The 22185-nt window shown below is 36.5% G+C and overlaps 6 protein-coding genes across 6 annotated transcripts; 4 read left to right on the top strand and 2 right to left on the bottom strand.

Moving 5' to 3' along the window:
- Nucleotides 1–2176: 2176 nt before the first annotated feature.
- Nucleotides 2177–3988, bottom strand: EV154DRAFT_555983 (uncharacterized protein; the record flags this gene model as incomplete). The annotated part of the gene is made up of 8 exons (XM_051605320.1): nt 2177–2537; nt 2589–2839; nt 2908–3021; nt 3079–3135; nt 3192–3456; nt 3655–3714; nt 3898–3912; nt 3941–3988. Coding segments are annotated over 8 exons (1170 nt in total), but the record flags the coding sequence as incomplete, so codon positions are not given.
- Nucleotides 3989–8554: 4566 nt separating this feature from the next.
- Nucleotides 8555–11837, top strand: EV154DRAFT_527009 (6-phosphofructokinase). Its single transcript, XM_051603451.1, has 4 exons — nt 8555–8984; nt 9073–9379; nt 9438–9505; nt 9573–11837. The coding sequence occupies exons 1-4, from the start codon at nt 8715–8717 to the stop codon at nt 11676–11678; spliced, it is 2751 nt and encodes a 916-aa protein (XP_051452026.1). The 5' UTR covers nt 8555–8714; the 3' UTR covers nt 11679–11837.
- A 194-nt stretch (nt 11838–12031) lies between these two features.
- Nucleotides 12032–14688, bottom strand: EV154DRAFT_527007 (WD40-repeat-containing domain protein). Its single transcript, XM_051603450.1, has 3 exons — nt 14256–14688; nt 12457–14192; nt 12032–12395 (listed from the first exon to the last, which is right to left on the bottom strand). Exons 1-3 carry the CDS (start codon nt 14607–14609, stop codon nt 12341–12343), a joined length of 2145 nt encoding a protein of 714 aa, XP_051452025.1. The 5' UTR covers nt 14610–14688; the 3' UTR covers nt 12032–12340.
- A 1392-nt stretch (nt 14689–16080) lies between these two features.
- Nucleotides 16081–17548, top strand: EV154DRAFT_545962 (mitochondrial carrier domain-containing protein). Its single transcript, XM_051604679.1, has 4 exons — nt 16081–16470; nt 16531–16813; nt 16869–17077; nt 17137–17548. Exons 1-4 carry the CDS (start codon nt 16171–16173, stop codon nt 17386–17388), a joined length of 1044 nt encoding a protein of 347 aa, XP_051452024.1. The 5' UTR covers nt 16081–16170; the 3' UTR covers nt 17389–17548.
- Nucleotides 17549–18204: 656 nt separating this feature from the next.
- Nucleotides 18205–19378, top strand: EV154DRAFT_83288 (Adenosylcobalamin biosynthesis, ATP:cob(I)alamin adenosyltransferase-like protein). Its single transcript, XM_051607796.1, has 8 exons — nt 18205–18331; nt 18399–18461; nt 18521–18551; nt 18610–18673; nt 18736–18808; nt 18885–18988; nt 19044–19168; nt 19247–19378. The coding sequence occupies exons 1-8, from the start codon at nt 18301–18303 to the stop codon at nt 19320–19322; spliced, it is 567 nt and encodes a 188-aa protein (XP_051452023.1). The 5' UTR covers nt 18205–18300; the 3' UTR covers nt 19323–19378.
- Nucleotides 19379–19385: 7 nt separating this feature from the next.
- On the top strand, nt 19386–21987 carry EV154DRAFT_527002 (Sodium:sulfate symporter transmembrane region-domain-containing protein). Its single transcript, XM_051603449.1, has 4 exons — nt 19386–19502; nt 19559–20423; nt 20484–21578; nt 21651–21987. The coding sequence occupies exons 1-4, from the start codon at nt 19441–19443 to the stop codon at nt 21852–21854; spliced, it is 2226 nt and encodes a 741-aa protein (XP_051452022.1). The 5' UTR covers nt 19386–19440; the 3' UTR covers nt 21855–21987.
- The last annotated feature ends 198 nt before the right edge of the window (nt 21988–22185 follow it).

The following is a 22185-nucleotide window of genomic DNA, read 5'->3' as shown; positions in this document are numbered from 1 at the left end:
GAACTTATATCCATTTTTTAATACCGCATGTATAAATTTTTGCAAAGTCGAGATATTTGGTGAAACCACCCATATCCCATGTCTTCTTAGACTTCGATTTATGGTGGTACATAATGCTGAGCAAACTCAAGCAAAGCCGATAATGATTTTGATCTCTGTAACTGGTCCCACATACCAGGAATTAATATGACACGATACTAGGTCTTTTAATAAATACCCCAGAACAAAATTTAAAACTTGTTCAATCGATGAATCAAGAATACCAGCCTTCTGGTAAGGGGAGCTGGGAAAACATTTTGAAGTAGTATTAAATGCAATACGCTATTAAGTAAGAAAAAAGGAGCGTCGTACTACGATTTGGTACAGATTATCCAGATAAGAGAAATGATAATCACCACTTGGATATCATGAGACGGATTTCAAATCCACAATAACTTTCAACATTTTAGTTGTATAATAGCTTCTTGCTTGAGAAAAATAATGCAAAACAAGGATCATACAGTTATTTTAAACTATAAGCCAACTCTGCCATGTTTTTGAGAAAAATTATCTCATCTTCAGATATTTACTCTAGGACAACCACATGGTACACAAAACTGTCAAAAATAACCCATAAAGGGCGATACCCTTTTTAAATTCCGAGGTCCGTGGCGTATTCTTTTTCTTATTTAGTTTGATTAAAAGCAACATTATATAATTTTCGTGTCAATGCATAGTCGTGGGATACTTTAATTTGGCAAGATAAATGTCTATAAAAAACATTTGTAATAAAAGGGCGCATTGTTTCGTATATTTTACAAAGCAAATTAATATGTAAAAAAATAAACTTTGTCTAACAGAAACCATGTTTTTAATTACACACTAGATTTAATTGTTGTTATAGTAAAACTGCCTCAATATGCTACCAATAGAAAAAACGTTAGATTCTGGTTTTAGTCACCTAATAAAGCTTTTCATTAAATTTACAAGAAGAGGTTTTAAACGGTACATTTGTAAATTTTGACATTTTCCTCGAGGTATACCCTTTGTGCTTTGGTCTTTTGGAAAAAATCTTAAAATCAAAACCTAACGATCCCATATGATATTTTAGATAATTCTAAGATTTTTTTGGGGGGTTTAATGCTTTACTGCATATATGAAAAATGCAATTGAAAACGTCATATCAGGTGATAAAAAAGGGACAAAACAAAAAGAGACACTGATATTACTAGAACCTTTTTCTCATCATGGGAACGTGAGACGCTTTCAGAGCATTTTTTGCACTAGGGAACTGCATAGCAAAAGTTCTAAATTTAAGGTTTTTATTTTCGATAGACATGATCAGCAATGCATCAAATATAAAAAAACGATCATGTTTAATGAGCTCTAGATTTAAATTTCTTAATATTCGATACTAACATATAACATGATTTGTTAGTGGTTTCTTTTCATTTTTATTAGATAAATAAAGTTGTTAGAAATCCCTTGCTCGTGCCGACAGAGAGCCGCTGAAAATACCCGAAGATAGCCACAGAAGCCCACTGGAGACCCGCACAGGAGACCTCAAAGTACACCCCCACAAATGAGAACAACCCAAAAGCCCCAGACCCAGCATGAAGAGAAAAAAAAAGGAGAAAAAAAATGAAAATGGAGTTAAAATTGGTCTGCTTTTATACTTTTCAGAAGCCAAGTTTTTTGTGTAGATCATCATCTATGACGGTTTTCCTGTGGCTTTTCTTGAGTGTCCATGAGTTTCCATGGCACGTTATTACAGTTAAGGAAATCTCGCACCTTTCATTTTTTGTTACAGCTAGCCATGCCTTCTGTGAATAATAATGTCACATCTAATAAGAAGTTTAGCCTGTAACCGATTACAATGTTCTTATTTATTACATTTCTGAAGAAAGTGTTTGAATTGATCCAGACAAAACTTTTTTTGTAGATAATCGTATTGAATAAGCTTTTTGGTGCTAAGAAAATGTATGATTTATTTATTATAAGTCTTCATTGTATTACCAGCCTCCGCCGCCGCCGCCGCCTCCTCCTCCTCCGGCATCGACTCCTCCACCTCCACTATAGCCTCCTCCGTCGCCTCCTCCACCTCCACTATGGCCTCCTCCACCACCACTATGGCCTACACCTCCTCCACTATGGCCTCCTCCACCACCACTATGGCCTCCTCCACCTCCACTATGGCCTCCTCCACCTCCAATATAGCCTCCTCCATCGACTCCTCCACCTCCAATAAAGCCTCCTCCATCGACTCCTCCACCTCCACTATAGACTGCTCCATCGCCTCCTCCACCTCCACTATAGACTGCTCCATCGCCTCCTCCACCTCCACTATAGACTGCTCCATCGCCTCCTCCACCTCCATTATAGCCTCCTCCACCACCATTATAGCCTCCTCCACCACCACTATGGCCTACACCACCAAAGCCAATAATAGCACCGCCATGGTGCGTTCTGTTACCATGACTTTCTTGATATGGTTTTGTTTTTGGAGGTGATTTGTTTCTTTTTGACTTACGCCAAAATACTATTGCTAATCCAGCAAACTGAAAAAGAAAATGAGCAACTGGATATAATTCGAAAATAGTGCATATTACCAAAAGAAACACAAGAGCCATGAGTGCAGCAAAAAGACCATCAGGCAGTCCTCCAATTTCTCTTTTTAACAATGCATGGGATTGTACATTAATTGAGCTTTTGAAAGTGTCATTAGGCGTGGTATTAAAATAGTAGTCGTTCTTCTGCCAGGAATAATCTTCGAGATCCAGAACAAAGGAATCAGGTGAAGCTATCAATGTGGAATTTATGCCAGACGTAATGAATAATGCGTTCTTATTGACGATAACGGCTTTTTTATGAAAGAAATCAGATGAGTATTAGGACGACGTGCAATCACATTTTTTGGGGGTGCTTTACCTGTATGGCCATATCGTGGTCCAGCGTCTATTTGTGCTTCTTTAATAAGAACAATGTCAAATGTATTTAATTCAATATTGTAGGTATATAAATAGTCGGCGACTGGCGTATAATCTGTAATTTAATTGTTTAACACAATGGCATGTAACACGAACTATTAAATCTACCTACCACCATTACTATCAGATTCGGCACCTCCGTATATGATTATACAGTCCGAGTCATGAGCTAAATGCAAAAAAATGTTAATGAGGATTCACTAAAAATAATGAAACTATATGTACCTAAATTAGCAGTATGAAACATCCTGTTTGTTGGGAACACGGAGCCACCTGTAATTTTTGTGTCCCATATGCCCATTTCTGTGTTGTAATGCAGAATTTTCGTAAAATCGACATAAGTACTCGTATATGTCATAGTATCAGGATCATTCAGGAATTCTTGACCACCCAAATAATAAATAATTTTTCTGCTGGGATCAAATGTAGCCGTATGACCATACCTGGAATTGACAGGTATAACAGAGCTCGGTTCGATTCGTTTGGAGTGCTTTTAGAAAGTCAGTAAAGGTCTATTTTCCTCTTGATAAACTAAACTACAAACCAATTGCTTAGCAGATGATATTTCAAATGTGCTGTTTAATCTAGGTACCATTTAACTACGTTAAAAGCAACTTTATAAAGGCAGTTGACATTAGTTTTTCTTGCTCCTTCAAATAAAATCCCTGAAATAAATAAAGTAACTTACAAATGAAATTTTAATTGAAAAGTAGTAAACAAGTTTATTGTGTGGGGAAATGTCTCGAATCTACAAACCAGTTTTTATATACACATAATGTTTTCCGTTGCACAATCATGTGTCTATACTGTACACATACAAATTGAGAACGCTGTACCTTACAAACGATATATTTTTAAAAAATGAATATCAATTAAAGCGGGTTAGCTCAATAAAACCGTTTATATCTCCCTGATTGGCTTGCTTGCTTACTAGTGTTACTTTATTCTAAAAATAAATTAAAAAACAAAATCACATGACGAATAGAGCTAGTGACAGTAGCTAAGCCAACTGTAACAGTCATTATAATGCGTTTGTATAGATATCAACAGTGAGTTATGGGGGCTGGTTTTCACCGCCCTAAGTAGTGGGCTCACCGCTATAAAATTCGTTGTTGTTGCACAAAGATAGTGGAAAGTTATGTTCGAACTTCAACTTTCACCAATTATGTGCATTTTTTAAGTAAATCGTTGCTAAGATTAAAAAATACAAAAACCTAAACTTTAGAGAAAGAGTAATTTGTAGCACGGCAGTCCGAACATATATTCTTCGAAAAAAAATGACGATTAAATACTCGCTGAATTACCGTTTTTTAGTTAGTTACAAAAATGAATCCGAGATCTTGATCTCTATATGCATTTTATTCCAACAGTAATCGGAGCAATCTTTTGATTCTTTGATACACCAAAACGTAGCCCTTAATGCTGAGCATGTCCTTTTTCGAATGTGAGCACTGCTACTTTAAATTTTAGAGACATTTAATATGCGATCTTACACCTCTATTATTTTTTTTAACAATCAGGCACTTTAATTTATGATATTTAGTGTAGCGTAACAGTGACCACCCCCAGTGCCGCTGCATATCACCTCCATCACCAATGCCTACGCTAATAAATCCAACAGTTTCACTTCCACAATAGGTTTTATAACTGTTTCAACTGCTGCCTGAGGGACATATTCTGGAAATCTAGAATGTTTTGCTAGAAAAGTCATTACAAGAAAGATTTTAGATTTACACCAACAGACAATCCTCTAGCATTTAATTTTAACGATGCATAGGATTTTACGTTAAATGAAGTTTTACCAGTAAGGCCAAATCGTGATACATCACCTAAATGTGCATACTTACAAAGCCGGAAGACAATTTGTTGTACACACGTAATCCAATTAGTTGCACAATCACGTGTCTGCATTGTGCACATAAAAACAAGAACCCACGTTTCCTACCAGAGATGTATCAATTAATTTAGTTTTCGTAAGCCAACTACGCGCCTCATGATTGGCATGTTTTCTTATTTTCTAGTTTGTTATAAAAATAATTAAGTAGTGAAATACTGATAAAGAAAGGTTAACAACCGTTGTTACAATATGTGTTATCCTAATACGCTTCCCCACCAAACCTTATAACGATCTAGCAAATGATGTAATCCCTTGAAGTTGCGCTACAATGTGTACACAGACAAACACTGAGAATAAACAGAAATTTATTTAAAAATAGTGTCAACCGCAGCAACGTGGTTCAAACGTCCTAAAATAAAACTTAAAATCCCTTTATATTATGTTAGAGCTAAACACTACCAGTAAACCAGTAATTGCGATTTAAACAAAAATGCTAAGGCCTAAATCGTTGTCTTTTTTCAGATGATTATAGGATAGGGTGTTCTTAAGATAGAAACCTGAAAGTAAACAGCTTATGTTCTACACAAATAAGTAGTTTAAAATGACTATCTATATTCGGGCAAAAATTGAAATGTTGATCGCTGCGATCATAGAAAGCACATCTTGTTGCTCTGCCTGCCAAAAACCAACTCAAATTTTTAAAGACGCTCATCCAATGTACCCTACAATGTGGTCTATATAATAAACATATTAAACGAGTACATATCTCTAATCACCCATACATATAATAAGTATTATGAATGAAATTTATTAGGCTGAGGAATATGCATTTGTAGCACTCATCAAATGCCCAAACTGTGGTCCCGCACCTGACTTAGCTTTTTATTTCGAAAATTCACGAACTTATATCCATTTTTTAATACCATGTGTATAAAAATATACAAAGTCGAGATATTTGGTGAAACCACCCATATTCCATGTCTTATTAGACTTCGATTTATGGTGGTACATGATGCTGAGCAGACTCAAGCAAAGCCGATGCTTTTTTTATCTCTGTAAGTGGTCCCACATATCAGGAATTAATTGACACAAGATTTTTATAAAAGAAAATGCCCCCAAAAAAAAATTTAAAGTTTGGTCAATTGATGAATTTAGAATATTAGTCTTTTTGTAAGGGGAGCTGGGAGAACATTTGAAGTAATATTGAACCCAATACGCTACCAAATAAGAAAAAAGGAGTGTCGTACTAAAATTTGATACGGATTATCCAGTTAAGCGAAATCATAATACCACTACTTGGATATTATGAGACATATTTCTAATCCACAATAACTTTCAACATTTTAGTTTTATAGTAGCTTCTTGCTTGAAAAAAATAATGTAAAACAAGGACCATGCAGTTATTTTAAACTATAGGCCAACTCTGCCACGTTTTTGAGAAAAATTATCCCATCTTCAGTTATTTACTCCAGGACAACCTCATAGTACACAAAACTGTCAAAAATAACCCATAAAGGGTGATACTGTTTTAAATTACGATGCCTGTGGAGTATTCTTTTTTTTATATATTCAGTTTGATTAAAAACAACATTGCATAAATTTCGTGTCCATGCAAAGTCGTTGGATACTATAATTTAATCAAAATAAATGTATGTACAAAACATTTTTAATTAAAGGGCGCATTGTTTCGTATATTTTACAAAGCAAACTGACATGTCTAGTAAAAACTGTATTTCTAATTATGCACTAGATTTAATTGTTGTTATAGTAAAACTGCTTCACTAATGCTACCAATAGAAAAACGTTAAATTTGGTTCTAGTTACCTAAAAACACTTTTTAGAAAATCCACAAGAAGAGGTCCTAAAGGGTACATTTGTAAATTTTGTCATTTTACTCGAGATATACCCTTTCTGCTTTGACGTCTTTTGGAAAAAATCTTAAAATCAAAACCTAGCAATCCAATACATATAATATTTTAAACAATTCTGAACTTTTTTTTCTTTGGCTTTTTGGTACTTACGGGGACGACGGTTTATTGTATGAAAAGTTCAAACGGAAATAGCATGCCAAGTGAAAAAAATGGAACATGGCAAAATAAAAGTCGAATACTGGGTTATAGCATCAGATACTTTGTTGTTTTACGGGAGTAAGAAGCAGCTTTTAATGCATATTTTCCACTAAAACATAGTGTAGTAAAAATTTTAAATTAAAGGTTTCCACTGTGAATGAACGAGATCCGGCTGTTAGGGGTAAAATATGAAGTTTTTTCACATTGGATTTCCAATCACTTATTGGCAAGAGTAGACTAGCAAATAATTTGTTGCACGGTAAAGGCTCACATCAACTTGGGAATAGAAAGGATTGTAATCGATTTGTACATGAAAAACGTCTTTGCATTATTTTATATCGCATTCATTAATAACAACAATTTTAAACGCCTTGTAATGTAAAGTTGGACGTAATTTGTTGAATAGAATAGTTTTTTCAGAAAATAAATGCTTATTCTGATTAGATTAAGCATGATGTGAAACACTCTTGTCCCTTTCTTTTAAATTTTATTGATAATGGCAAATAACTTATTTGTTTGGCTTATTACAACTATGTTGTTCAGTCAACATTTTAACAATAGTCTTTCATCTGCATCCTTTCAAAGGTTCTTTCTTCTAAATCGGATGATCTACATAAGAGGTTGAAAATAAGAAAGCACAGCGCCTTATTGTTTCTATGATTAAAGTGGCTGCTGTTGTTTAAAAAAAAATTAAAGGTACCTTTCACCTTGAAAGGATTTCGTTTCCCATGAGTAATAAGTTATAACTTCCGTCTTACATTTGAGAATCACTGTTGCCAAACACATTGGCCTAGTTTTGAATCTGCTAAAACAGACTCATTTAAGCGTTTAGGGACGAAGGATGAAAATACGGATACTTTTTTTTATGATGTTGCTGATGACCATTTTGGCTGTAACACTGTCCGATAAATTTATCTAGTGATTTGATCACGTATTTGGGTTTTCAGTATAGCAGCTGTTGTAATTTAACAAACAATCTTATCTAAAATACGCTTATATTTGTGTAGTTCAGCTGATGTTAAGCGTATCATGGCTGAAGAAGTCGGATAATAATAAAAAGTTGTCTTTGTATGGGCATATTTATTTAAAAAGCTGTATATAAAACTTTAATGAGAATTACTCGTTTGCCGCTACTGCATCAGATATGCTGAAGTCAAAATGTTTATTACAAAAAAAAATCACGTCCCTAAAAAAACTTAATGCATATCTGTGTTGGGGCAATGACGAAATGTATCAGTGGCGGGCAACCAAATCTGTTTCATCCCCGCTTGATAATGATCACTTTACGGTTGGTACAAGTAGTTTATAAAAGACAGATGTTGTACTGACCAGGCGTTTACGGCATTACCTTCAGCAAGTAAATTAAAAGTTAAAGTCTTCTAAAGAACGAGAGAGAAAAAAATAGAGAAAATATGATACGTTCATGAAACAGGTGCACTATCGATGTAATCGATTGTGCACTTGTGTAGAACAATCTTATCTTTGAGAAATCTTTTGGCACCTGTCATTTTATTCATTTTGACTCTATAACGCTCAGGCCAGCCAAGATTTTATGGCCATTCATTTAAAGGCATTCTGCATACATTATTTTTAAATTTTCTAGAAAGACAGAGTCCTGTCAAGCTTGTTGCCTAAAAGGTTTTTTTTTAAAAAAAAAAAAAAAAAAAAAAAAAAAAAAGCAACGTCACACAAAATCATCCCACTGTATTCAAATGATAAACCCATGAATGCAAGTCTAAAAAAGGTCTCATAATCGATATATAAAATCTCATCTTTTCGGATTCAGTTTTCCCTCTTTTTTTTTCTTCTTTATCTTATTATACAACCCGATATATATAAAAAATGCTTGCTCAAGGTCTTTCGCATATCATTTTCAACGCGTCTAATAAGGAAGATTTTGAACGCACTTTAATTTTTTACAAGTCTCTTGGATTCAAGAGCATTACGGATTCACCTGAAGAGGATACCAGGGTTGCTTGGTTGAAATTAGCTTCCACCGTATCCATCAAAGTTATTTTGACCGCCTCCGCTATCCCACAACGCAAACCTGCAGGTGATACTGATTGGTCATTAGAAGAGCATGCTCTTGCATTTAGCATCAATAACATTGACGTAAGTTTTTTTTTTTTTTTTGTATTTATTATATTTCATCGATAAGAAGAGAATGAAATTTTTTATTCACAGATCTTTTTTTTTTTAGGCTGTCAAATCTAAATTGAAGGAGTTGGATGCACCTGATCAAGATCATTCCGACAAAAACTCAACAAAACTTTATGTATTAGATCCTTTGAACAATATCATTCTTTTAACAAACAAGCCTGCCATTTTAAAAGCAACAAGTGCTGCCGCTGCTGTTGAAACCGCCACCGCTTCTGGTAAGCGTCAAAAGATTGCTGTCCTCACCTCAGGTGGTGATGCGCCCGGTATGAACGCTGTTGTTCGTGCCGTTGTTCGTTATGGTATCACCAAGGGCTGTGATATTTTTGCTGTGTATGAAGGTTATCAAGGTAAATCATTTTTTTCTTCTTGGAAACCGTCACATAAGTCTTACTGAGCTTTAAACAGGTCTTGTGGATGGTGGTGATCTCTTGAAAAAGATGGATTGGAAGAGTGTTCGTGGATGGTTAGCGGTTGTAAGTATACATGGGGTTGAGTTAAACCGAAATAGAGAGGGGGAAATAATAACCGAGTTTTTGGTAGGGTGGTACAACCATCGGTACAGCTCGTTGTATGCCCTTTAAGACCCGTGAAGGTCGTCTTAAGGCAGCCGAGAATCTTGTTTTAAACGGTATTGATGCCTTGATTGTTTGCGGTGGTGATGGTTCCTTAACCGGCGCTGATCTTTTCCGTAATGAATGGGGAGGATTAGTGGATGAACTTTTAAAGACCAAGCGTATCAGTCAGGAACAGGCAAATGCCTATCATGTTTTGACCATTGTTGGTCTTGTCGGTTCGATTGATAACGATATGTCATCTACTGACATCACCATTGGTGCTGTAACATCTCTTCATCGTATCTGTGAATCCGTGGATGCCGTTTCTACTACCGCTTTATCTCATTCTCGTGCATTTGTTATTGAAGTGATGGGTCGTCATTGTGGTTGGTTAGCTCTGATGGCTGGTATTGCTACGGGTGCGGATTTCGTTTTCATTCCTGAGAAGCCACCCAAGGAAGAAGATTGGGAGTCTTTGATGTGTTCAGTTGTGGAACGTCATCGTCATTTAGGTAAGAGAAAGACGGTTGTTATTGTTGCTGAAGGTGCTATCGATAAAAACTTGAACCCAATCAAGGCTGATTATCTCAAGGACATCTTGACCGACCGCCTTGGTCTTGATACTCGTGTTACTATCTTGGGTCATACTCAACGTGGTGGTGCCCCCGCTTTCTTTGATCGTCTTTTGGCCACTACACAAGGTCTTGAAGCTGTGGATGCCGTACTTGAAGCTACTGCTGATACACCTTCTCCCATGATTGGCATGACTGATAACAAAATCACTCGTTTCCCTCTTATGAAGGCTGTTGCCTTGACCCATGAAGTAGCTGAAGCCATCAGTAAAAAGAACTTTGCCCGTGCTATGGAACTTCGTGATCCCCAATTCGCTGAGGAATATGAAGCCTATCATGCAACCACAATCTTGGATGATTGCTCTCTTGGTTTACCAGCTCATCAACAATTACGTATTGCTATTATTCACATGGGTGCACCTGCTGGTGGTATGAACGCTGCCACTCGTACAGCTGTCCGTTACTGTCTTAACCGTGGCCATACACCTATTGCCGTCAACAATGGTTTTGCTGGTCTTGCTCGTGGATCAATGAGTGAAATGACCTGGATGGGTGTGGATGGTTGGACCGCACTTGGTGGATCAGAATTAGGTACAAACCGTGCTGTTCCTGGTGAGGATATTGATATGGGTATGGTGACATATCAAATCCAAAAGAATAATATTCAAGCCCTTATGATTGTGGGTGGTTTCGAAGCCTTTGTTGCTATTGAAAAGTTGGAGGCATCTCGTGATCAATACCCTAGTCTCCGTATCCCCATCACTTTAATTCCTGCCACCATCTCCAATAACGTTCCTGGTACCGATTACTCTCTTGGTTCAGATACTTCTTTAAACGCTATTGTCAACTCTTGTGATGCTATCGTTCAATCTGCTCAGTCATCGCGTCGTCGTGTGTTTGTTGTTGAAGTCATGGGTGGTCGTAGTGGCTATTTGGCTGTGGAAGGTGGTCTTGTTGTGGGTGCTAATACAGTATACATCCCTGAGGAAGGTATTAATCTCGGTCGTCTCCAATCCGATGTTGAACATTTAAGAGCCATGTATACCGATGATGATCCCGATAAGAGTGAAGGCAGAATCATTTTGCGTACCGAAGATGTCTCCAAGACCTATACTACCGAAGTTATTTCTGATATTCTTAAAGAAGAAGGTGATGAAATGTTTGATTCTCGTACAGCCGTTTTGGGTCATATTCAACAAGGTGTAACTCCTTCCCCTCTTGATCGTATTAGAGCTACCCGACTTGCTACTCGCTCCATCCAATTCTTTGAAGAACATACAGCTGAGGCGCTTGATAAGGCACACGAGTCAGGATCCCCCGTTCCTATTGAATTGACAAACTCCAAGGCATCTGTGACAGTCGCTGGTATCAGTGGTAGTGCTGCTATCTTCACACCCGTCACTGATTTATTACCCATTACTGATATGAAGAACCGTAAACCTCGTAACGCTTGGTGGGCTGAACACAGACCTATCATTGATATGTTAGCTGGCCGTGGTCATTTTAAGATCGAAAAATAACTCTTTCGTATTTTTATTGTAATCACATTTTCATTATTTCATATAGAAGCATTTTAATTCATAAAACACTTTTTTTTTTGCGTTGATTAATTTCTGTGAGCTGTTTTCATGTATGAACAAGACTAAATCACAAATCGGACAGCTTTTGTATAAATTAAAGTGCGCGGATTGTTTCCCTAGTTTACATATGGACATACCGAAAACAAGAAAATATTACGCAAAAGTTGAGCCCACTGTCTTTAGCTGGGTCAATTATGTAAAGACCATCGATAACAATTTGACATTGCTTGTTAAGACTATAAATTCTCATGACTTCATTAATTATAAAAACAGAAAAACGATGGCTAAATTAAGCAAGTATCGTAATAAATGTATGTCTTGTGTCAATGCCATTGAAATAACATTGTCTCACAAAATACAGCTTTCTTGACAATTAAAAGTAGTAAACATACTAGTGTAAACTTGTCTTTTTAGAAACACATAATTACATTGTCTGCTCCATTCATTTTCCATTGGTCCACCAAAAAGAAAACAGAAATATAACAATCCAAACTAAACTGAAATACGTAATAAGCAATGATTTATAATAATAAGTACTCTTTTTCTATAAAATATAGATAGAGAAAAAGGTAGCGAGGGTATGATAGCGAAATTTGAGTAATTTATTCTAAGCCGTAAACACCGTAATCTAGCACAACAAGTTGAGTTTTGTTATCACTACTAAAAAGGTTGAGTAACGATTTCTACCAAAATATAAATTAAAAAATGATAAACTTACTTCTTAACGGCAGCAATACATCTTCTTTCGTCGAAAGAAACCCTCCAGATACTAGCAGCGCCTTCAACAAGATCATGCAATAATTTACCAGTCTGAGTGTCCCACATTTTCACGCCTCCTTCAGACCCAGAAATGATTTTATGTCGATCATGTTGAAAAGAAGTAATAGGACCTTGATGGCCGGAAGATCCAGCCAAAATATGTAAACGATCCCCATTAGAGGGATCCCAGATCCTTAATGTAGTATCAGCAGCAGCACTGACTAGGCAGTCGTCGACTAGACCTAATAGACCGACTAAGATGGAATGACCTTGCAAGACGAATTTGCATTCACCATCGTCGAGACCCCAGATTCGAACAGATGCATCTAAGCTTCCACTGATGCAATGTCGACGTTTGGGATCGATAGATACACAGTATACTTTCATCGTGTGACCTTTGAGAGTGTGTACATTTGTACCAGTTTCAAGATCCCATACAATAACACTGTTGTCATAGCTTCCACTCACCAGAATATTTCCATGCACAGCTAGATCACGTACAGAATGGTCATGCTCAGCCAACTTGTATTTTAAAAAACCTTCAGATATCATGTCATCTTCGACACAAGTGGACAATGGCATATCATCTTCTGTCTCCAAGTTTGGTAATTTCCATACCCTGATGGTTGTATCTCTTGAGCCACTAATAATGATGGGTTCACTAGGTTCTAAACGTGATGAACCGTCGGGTTGGACAATCATTTCTGGCATGACTATTTTGAGGCATCTTACGGTACTTAAATGCCCTCGCAAAATATATCTACAACGTCCTTCTTTGATATCCCATACGCGTACAGTACGATCGATAGACCCTGTCACCAGCGTGTTACCGACGTATTGTAGGGCCCAGACTCCGCCATCATGACCCGTAAGCTTTGTAATGGATTCGCCAGTTTTGATGTCGTACACATTAATGCTATGATCATCTGATCCTGTGGTAATAATTTTTTCGTCATCGAATTGTAAACAGGTAACTAAATCTTCTTCATGGCCTTGCAGGATGAGTTTGTCATGTCTATTTAGCTTCCAATTGCGTCTCATGATGGTGTGTCTTTTTACAATCTTTTTAAAATCAGCCTCCATTAATTCTTTAGTTGAAGGTTTAAAATCTGCGTGTCGCATTTTTAATTCCCAAACAGTCGATGCATTTTCAATTAGTGTATACCACATCTTGTTGACGGATGCAGCACGACATAAGGATCTAACATCGAGATAGCTAAGAACAATGGTTGCTAATTTGGGTGGTAATTTGAGTAAGATGTCCGATTTTAAGACTTGCATAATTGTCGCATTGGCTAATCGAAGTGCGTGACGAGGTGATCTTTTTAATAATTGAAACATAAAATATGTTTGAATATTGTCTGGAAGCATATCAAATGTATCTATCAAACTATCCGTGTCCATTGCTGCTGTCGTTGTTGTTGTTGCTGTTGTTGTTGTTAATTCCGTAGCAGTAATTTGCTGTTCAATCATCATGTCTTCATCTTCTTCTACGCTATAAAATGATTCATCCAAATCTGACACAGGTGATGGTAGCGCAGAATTAGGACTATCCGGCATATTGTCGTTGGGTGAAGAAGCATTTGTTGGTAAATTATCAGGGGCTTCATTATCTAATTCTGTGCGTTTAAAACTTCTATCGTCATCCCATATAGACGCAGATCTTTTTCTTGGTGTATTTGTAACTGTGCTTGTCTATTATTTTAATTATTAATAAGCAATTTTATATCTTTATTTATAAATAAATAAAAACCATACGTTAACTTCTTCAAATAAACAAGGTCTTCCATCAACCAAGAAAGTAAACTTCTTCATGGCATTGGGTGTATTAGCGGTAGTTAAAGGGTATAGATCAGGATGAAGTGAGTTGGGTTGTTCGAATTGTAAAGGAGGAAGCATCACTGATTTGGATAATGTCGAGATGGATGCAAGATCAGGTGTTGAATTGTAGGAATTAGTTGCTAAAGATGATGACGATGAAGATTTATTATTGATTATATTTGAAAGGGTATGAGCATGATTATTTAATACAGATTGTCGACTTGGTGAAGGTAGAGGCGACGATAGCTGAAGTTCCGCTATTGTTAACGGTACTCCTGGTGTACTCCTCATTTTATTATAAAGAGAAAAAAAAAGAAACAAAAAGGTAATACAAAGAATAAAAAAAAATTATAAAAAAAAGAAGGGAGAAAAGAAGGGGCCATAACAAAAGTGCGTGTAGCATATTTTGCAGACCAATTTACACACACGCGCACACATACACACACACACACACACACACACACACACACAGATGTAGAACACACACATACACACAATCCCAAAGCAAGAACGTCTTTTTCCACAACTAATGCATTTCCTTTTCAGGCCTTCGTTTTGGAGATGGTTCCACAGAAATCCGTCCCATGTCACTCACATTCATCCAACAGATCCCGATAATATACAAACCCAGAAAAAGGAGAAAAAACGGAAGATTTACTGTTCGGTCCGGACTTTACCGAAAGGATAATACCCCATTTCAATCTTGTAGTGATTACAGCGTGCATGTCGTAAGTGATGACAGTTACACTATGACTTAACTACAGAACATGAATTAAGTAAAAAAAAAAAAAGCCTTTCACTCACCACTTTCGAAGAACGATAGCTGCCCTTTTGAAATTTAGGTTTTGTTACTATAGTGAAGAAGAGTATTAGAATGATGAAAACTCGGGGTTTGGTAAAATTACAAGTCTTTCCATAACCACAGTAAAAACCATTCAGTGTTCTATCTCTGTATATTTAATCAATAATTGATCCTTCATTCAAAATAATTTATAGAACTTTGGCTAATTAATGGCAGTGATAAGTAAGACAAAGTGATAAAAAACTTTTGAACTCCTGACCGAAATAAAAGGACAAAGCCACAGCATGATTTTAGACAGTAAATTTTGCTGCACCGATCAAAGAAAAGCTCAAAATCTCGAGTTAGGGGATGTCATTAAAAGGTTAGTATACCTTTCGCCTTACATTATGTGCGAATTCACTACCATAAACATTTGATGATCCTTTCTGTGTGTATTTAGCTTACTTTCAATGTCTCGTTTCGACTTTCTCGTAGTATTTATCCCCGATGTTAACATCAAACAAGCACAGGGGTAAACGAATAGCAGTTAAGTTATCATGACCAATACAAATTGGTCGATATATATTCATCCGTAGCCATCACATTATCACTTATTGTATATTCCTGTATCCAAGCCTTAAGGTCAGCCAGTATGCTTAATCTCACGCTATAACTACGTGAGTTTTAGCTGTAACTAAAGAAAAAACTGGCTGTCTCTTAGAATAACGCTGCAACATTTAGCGTACTTAATAAATGCCACAAGTACGTTTTTACTAGTAAGATCTGCCGTACACCTGCTCTCAAGCAGTGATATGTATGTGAAGTATTATTACGTGTGTATGTTTGCTTAGATAATTCTCTGGTACTTATTACTGTTAACTTAAATCATAGCTAATGAGTGTTTCTTTTGTCTAAACTTTTTAGTTGCATGCAACATGCATACAATTCATGATTGGTGCATCAGAAGTCACTTTCTGTCGGAGATGAAACGAATTTACCTCGACCCCCAAAATATTATCTTTATCAGATTTTCTGTTTTTCTGTTTTAATTCTTTTTTATCCACAAAAATAATGTCAACATACACTACGACTTCCTCAGAAAAGCTTTTATCAGCTTGTGGGGGTGCTCTCGTTACTTCGATTATGGTAACACCTATGGACGTTATAAAGATGAGACTGCAGACCCAAAACGTTTACACTCCCCTTGCAAAAAACACTTGTTGTTTAACATTCGACCGTTGTACATTAACGCAGGCCATGAAGTTCACCAAAAAGACCTTTTCGAGCAGAGGAAAAGTACAAGTAGCCAAACTACATGAATGTGCTCTACAACGTACCGCAATAAATTCTCAAATTTTCAAAGGAACCTTTGTAAGTATAAATTTGGACCACTTTTTTAAAAACCATCAAGTTACTTAACCATGCAAATAGGATGGTATTTACAAAATTGTGAAATATGAAGGTGTAGCTGCATTATGGAAGGGATTATCACCAGCATTGTTGATGTCTGTTCCGGCCAATGTCATTTATTTCGTGGGTTATGACTATTTGAAAGACATCATTCAACCTTTTACTCAAACGAACCAAGCTGATTATTCACCCCTATTGGCTGGTGCATTCGCAAGAACAGTTGCCGTCACGATGATCTCACCTATTGAGTTATTCCGCACTAGACTTCAAGCAACTGCAACTACTGGTGTCAATGATTTTAAACGTAATTATTATCTCACTATGTTTGTGCACGTTTGCATACTAATTTCCTTTTATAGATGTGCTTGATGGTGTTAGAAACATGGTATTAAAAGACGGTTCAAAAGCCCTCTGGAGAGGATTGCCTCCTACCTTATGGAGAGATGTCCCATTCTCTGCCATTTATTGGATGGGTTATGAAAGATGCAAAGTGACTCTTGAATCGTCTAACCGCCTGGCTTTGAGCGAACTCGAAGTTTCTTTTGCTGCGGGTGCCATTTCAGGCATGGTACGTACAATTAACTCTTAGGTTGTATAAAAAAGTATATATTAACATATATTTTATAGTTTGCTGCTGCCATTACAACACCATTTGATGTTGCAAAGACTAGAAGACAAGTTGATGTTGGTAGAGAGACACCCTCATTAGGCGACTCTAGAGTTCCTGCTATCCTCAAACAAATCTATCGGCAAGATGGTGTTAGGGGCTTATTCAGAGGATTAACCCCCAGAGTAGCTAAAATTGGCCCCTCTTGTGCAATCATGGTTAGCAGCTATGAAATGGGAAAAATATTCTTCTCCAAACAAAAGGAACTTTAGATCCTCAAACCTTTAAAATATTCATACATTTGTCCATATAATTCTTTCACTTACTCATTTTATATAACCTTATCCCCCTCTTTAATATCCCCACCCAACTCTCCAAGAAAAAAAAGTTTCTCCATTGTAATAAACTGACACATTGTCTTTGCTAAATTGTATATTGGTCCACGGATCCTTCGTTTTCATATTTTATGGTCAAGATCTTTCTTTTGTATCAAAGTTGAATGTCATCAAAATTCTTTGGCGATCATTGTCATTAAAACTCAAGTTGATATAAAAGAAGATGACAGACAAAGGGCCTATTCGTCAAGAACAGATCTGCCCTTCAAAGGCCGATCCTAAAACAGTGGCCTAAATAGGGAACGAACGTAACTTTAGACTAGCAAGTAAATAGCACAATGTTTAGTCATTCAAAGACAATTTAGCTCTGTTTAGAGAAAACCATCTACTATAATGAATTGGTTTATTGTAATGAATCGTTATGGTTGTGCTCATCTACAAAAGATTTTGCTGTTTTGTATCACAGTTCATCAGAGTCTGGCCAGATTAGGTTTGTTGATTCGGTTTGTATTTAAAGAAAGAATAACTGTAACCCTTTGATTTTCCATTTTATCATGTGAGTATTAAAGAAAAATAGAATGGTCCTTTCCTTTCCCTGAAAACCTGAAACATGCACTGTAAATATTCTTGATTACTTTGTACCATCAGGGCGGCATTCAACGACCGAAGCTATTTCGGAATCGTGTTACACGTATGACGGCCGGACATTGAGCAGTCCTTTTTTTTTGATATTCGTCATTCAAAGTAGATGATCTTTTTTTAGCACTTTCAAGCAAAAAAAAAAGATAAAAAAGTGTCAAATTTAAAAAACGTGTCTTTCTTAATCAACTTCTTTTAAAAAATATAACAATGAAGATCTACACGAAAACAGGCGACAAGGGTAAAACACGTCATTCTTGATAAATATAGAGAAGGAGAAGAAAGGGTTTCTAATAAAAATGGCGTAGGAACCTCAAGTTTGTATAATGGTGACCGCCGTGATAAGGATGATGAAATATTTGAGGCATTAGGTCAGTTGAGTGCTATGTATATACAAGAATGTGTATATTGATATATTTGTGTTCAATAGGTACCACTGATGAATTGACATCTAACCTTGGGTAAATAAATAAACATCGATAGTATACTAATACTAACAACTGTTTTTTATATTTTCAGTTTGGCCATGGAACATTTAGAAGATGTTGACTGGGGATATGAATTGATTGAGCGTTTGGTCAAGGTTCGTTTTTTTTATATTGTTATTATCTTGTTAAAGTATATAGTAACGAAATGATTTCGTAGATCCAAAGTCTTTTACAAGATGTTGGCTCTAACCTCGCAACACCTCGTGAGCAATCTGATGAGGCTCGATTAGGTAAATATTGAATTTTTTTTTGTACTGGAGACAAATAGAGATGCAACCATTGTTTTCTAAAAGAATTTTGTCTCAGCTAAAACCAGTTTTGATGTGGAAGGAAAAGACGTTGCCATGTTGGAAGAGTGGATTGATGGCTATGATGAGGAATTACCCAAATTGACTCAATTCATTTTACCCGTAAGTGTTATCTCTAATTATTTTTGTTGCTTCAATGTATTTACTTGTAAAATAGTCTGGTGGCAAGGCGAGTGCTACATTGCATGTTTCCCGTACAATCTGTCGTCGTGCAGAGAGACGTGTTCAGCCTTTGGTTCGAGACCGTCTTTGTGATAAATCAGTTGCTATCTTTTTAAATAGGTAAGAAGAAACTTCTATTTTTTTTATGTTGTTTGTTTGTTTATATGACATCTATTTTTCTAATGCTTTCAATAATAGATTAAGTGATTTCCTCTTCATTGCCGCTAGATGGGCTGCGCAATCTCAAGGAATCCCCGAAAGAATTTACAAGTAGATTTGATGTCACTGTTTATTAATAAAAACCAACATCAAAACACTTTAAAAAAGAAACTTGCATCCCTTTTTTTCTTCTTTCTATTTGTTTCTTTCCTTTCTATTTATTTACATAAAACATGAAATTTGCACGTTATATTCAATCCACTGCTGTTCCCGAGTGGTCTGAATATTATTTGCAGTAAGTATTCTTGGTTTCGAAAAAAAAAAATATGTATTTATTTGTTCGGTTCTTAGATACCATCAGCTCAAGGCGTTGATCTACACATTAGAAATAGAGAAAAAATCCTCATTGAATGAATCCACTGCACTTTTGCCTATTGGTAATACTGATCATGGCCGTTTTATACAAGCATTGGATGATTCGCTGGCAAAGATAATTCAATTCTACACTGAAAAAGAATGCGAGGCCAATGTCGAATTGGACCATATTTTGACATGTTTTTATCCGCCAGAGCCTGCGATGATTGCAATTCAGGACTTAAATCCGGATCTTCCGCATGGTTCCTCCTCTTCTACTACAGATACTGATAGATCCTCCGCCACTTCAATTACAATGGACCTGAAAGATGATCCAGATCTAATGGCGGGTGCAAGGACGAAATTGATCGATCTTTACATCTATTTATCCAAGCTTAAATCATTTGTTTCTTTAAATTTGACTGCATTTAAAAAAATTCTAAAAAAATATGACAAGGTGATGGACACTAAACAAAGCCAAATCTACATCTTTCGCAAGGTAACAGAAGCTTATCCTTTTCAAGCACAGACGCGCGATTATTTAAACGATCTGATTGGACGGGTGGAACAAATATACAACAGCAACAAAAAAGACGGGGTTGTCGATTTGTCAGTTTTACTGACTGAAAAAGCGACCAATGACCAAAAAATGATTTGGATGGACAGAATTAGGGAAGAAAAGAAATTCAATGATCTCTCAATTTCTGGAACAGAAGCCAGGGACAGGTTACCCTTTATTGGAATAGCATTGATGAGTGTAACTATTTTTGTTTATTTACTAAATAGCTCATTATTCGAACAAGTGGAACAAACAAGATGCTTTGCTGTTCTGGTTTTTGCTAGTATATTATGGGCAACAGAGGTGGGTGTTCATATATTATGGTTATTATGTAATGACTAACAAAAAAATTGTTTGTATCAGTTGATGCCTTTATTCGTTACAGCGTTGCTTGTCCCCTTTTTGGTGATTGTTTTACGAGTCATTCGATCAGAAGATGAAAGTGACGACGGAAGAATAATTTATACCCGACTTAGTGCAATGGAAGCTTCAAAGACAGTTTTTGCGTCAATGCTGTCCCCAGTCATTATGTTGCTACTAGGTGGCTTTGCTATTGCAGCGGCCTTAAACAAATACGGTATAGCAAAATCGTTAGCATCATTCGTACTGTCAAAGGCGGGCTCGCGCCCCTCAAATGTTTTGATTGTTAATATGCTGGTTGCATCTATGGCAAGTATGTGGATTAGTAACGTAGCCGCACCCGTTCTTTGTCTCTCTTTAATCCAGCCTATTTTACGGACTTTACCTCCTGACTCTTCTTTTGGGCCTTGTCTAATTATGGGAATCGCATTGGCTTCAAATCTAGGCGGTATCGCTTCTCCCATCGCCTCACCTCAAAATGTGATAGCTATTCAAAACATGTCACCACCCCCTTCTTGGGCGGACTGGTTTTGCGTCTCAATACCTCTTTGTTTATTAGGTAACCTTATTGTTTGGCTTTGGTTATTAAAAAGTTACAAAATCAAAAATGAAAATCCGATACCTACAGCAGCAACAACAACAACAACAAACAATGGTGGCAAAATCACTCCGACTCAGATTTACATTGCGTGTGTCACTTTGTTTACTATTCTACTGTGGTGTATTGCCCGCACCTATCGAGACACTTTAGGTGATATGGGAGTAATTGCAATTATACCCCTGATTGCATTTTTTGGTACCGGCATCTTGACTAAGGATGAATTTAACAATTTCCTATGGAACGTAATTATCTTGGCAATGGGAGGTATTGCATTAGGAAAAGCAGTGGAGAGTTCTGGTCTATTGCATACAATTGCGCTGCATATATCTGAGCGAGTGATGGGTCTCTCTTCATTCCAAGTCTTGTTTATCTTTAGCTGTTTGGTTTTGGTCATTGCTACCTTTATTAGTCACACGGTAGCAGCTCTGATTGTGATACCCATTGTTGCAAAGGTGGGCTTGCATCTCACGGACCCTAATCCAAGACTGCTAATTATGGTACATGTTTATTTCATCTCCCATCTCCCACGTAAATATTGATCTTCTTTATTTTTATTCAAATCATTGTAGGGAACTGCCTTTGTCTGTTCTGCTGCCATGGGTTTACCTGTATCTGGATTCCCCAACATGACTGCCATTTCACAAGAAAACGCACTGGGGACACCTTATTTAAAAACAAAGGACTTCCTTAAAAACGGAGTTCCCTGTAGTATTTTAATCATGTTGTGCATTGTCACACTAGGTTATGTGTTAATGGAATTGACAGGCATTTAAGTGTGTTACTTGAATAAATTTAATTACATTGAGGACGTATGTGTGTATTACCTAATGTATTCTGTTTTAACATTGCTTGATATTCGAATACAACCCCCTTCACCTACTTTTTAAATGGCTCATTGTTAATTGCTCTTTTATGAAACATGGGGAATCTGCAACTGCGAGATAAAGTTTAAGGAGGTTTTTAACAGAAACTGAAGTGAAAACGTGCTGTATGGTTTAATTTATTATTCTAAATGGTAAATGCACAAACGATCATGCAGGAAAGTAATGACTGTAATAAATTAGGCTGCCGGAAATGATATTAGATGTACAAAAAAAGGGCTCT

The sequence above is a fragment of the Mucor mucedo genome (genome assembly GCF_025094135.1).
Source record: "Mucor mucedo strain NRRL 3635 chromosome Unknown EV154scaffold_160, whole genome shotgun sequence".
In the NCBI taxonomy this organism is placed as follows: domain Eukaryota; kingdom Fungi; phylum Mucoromycota; class Mucoromycetes; order Mucorales; family Mucoraceae; genus Mucor; species Mucor mucedo.
The sequence above is the reverse complement of the archived record's forward strand: the minus strand, read 5'-3'. Positions and strand labels throughout refer to the sequence as shown.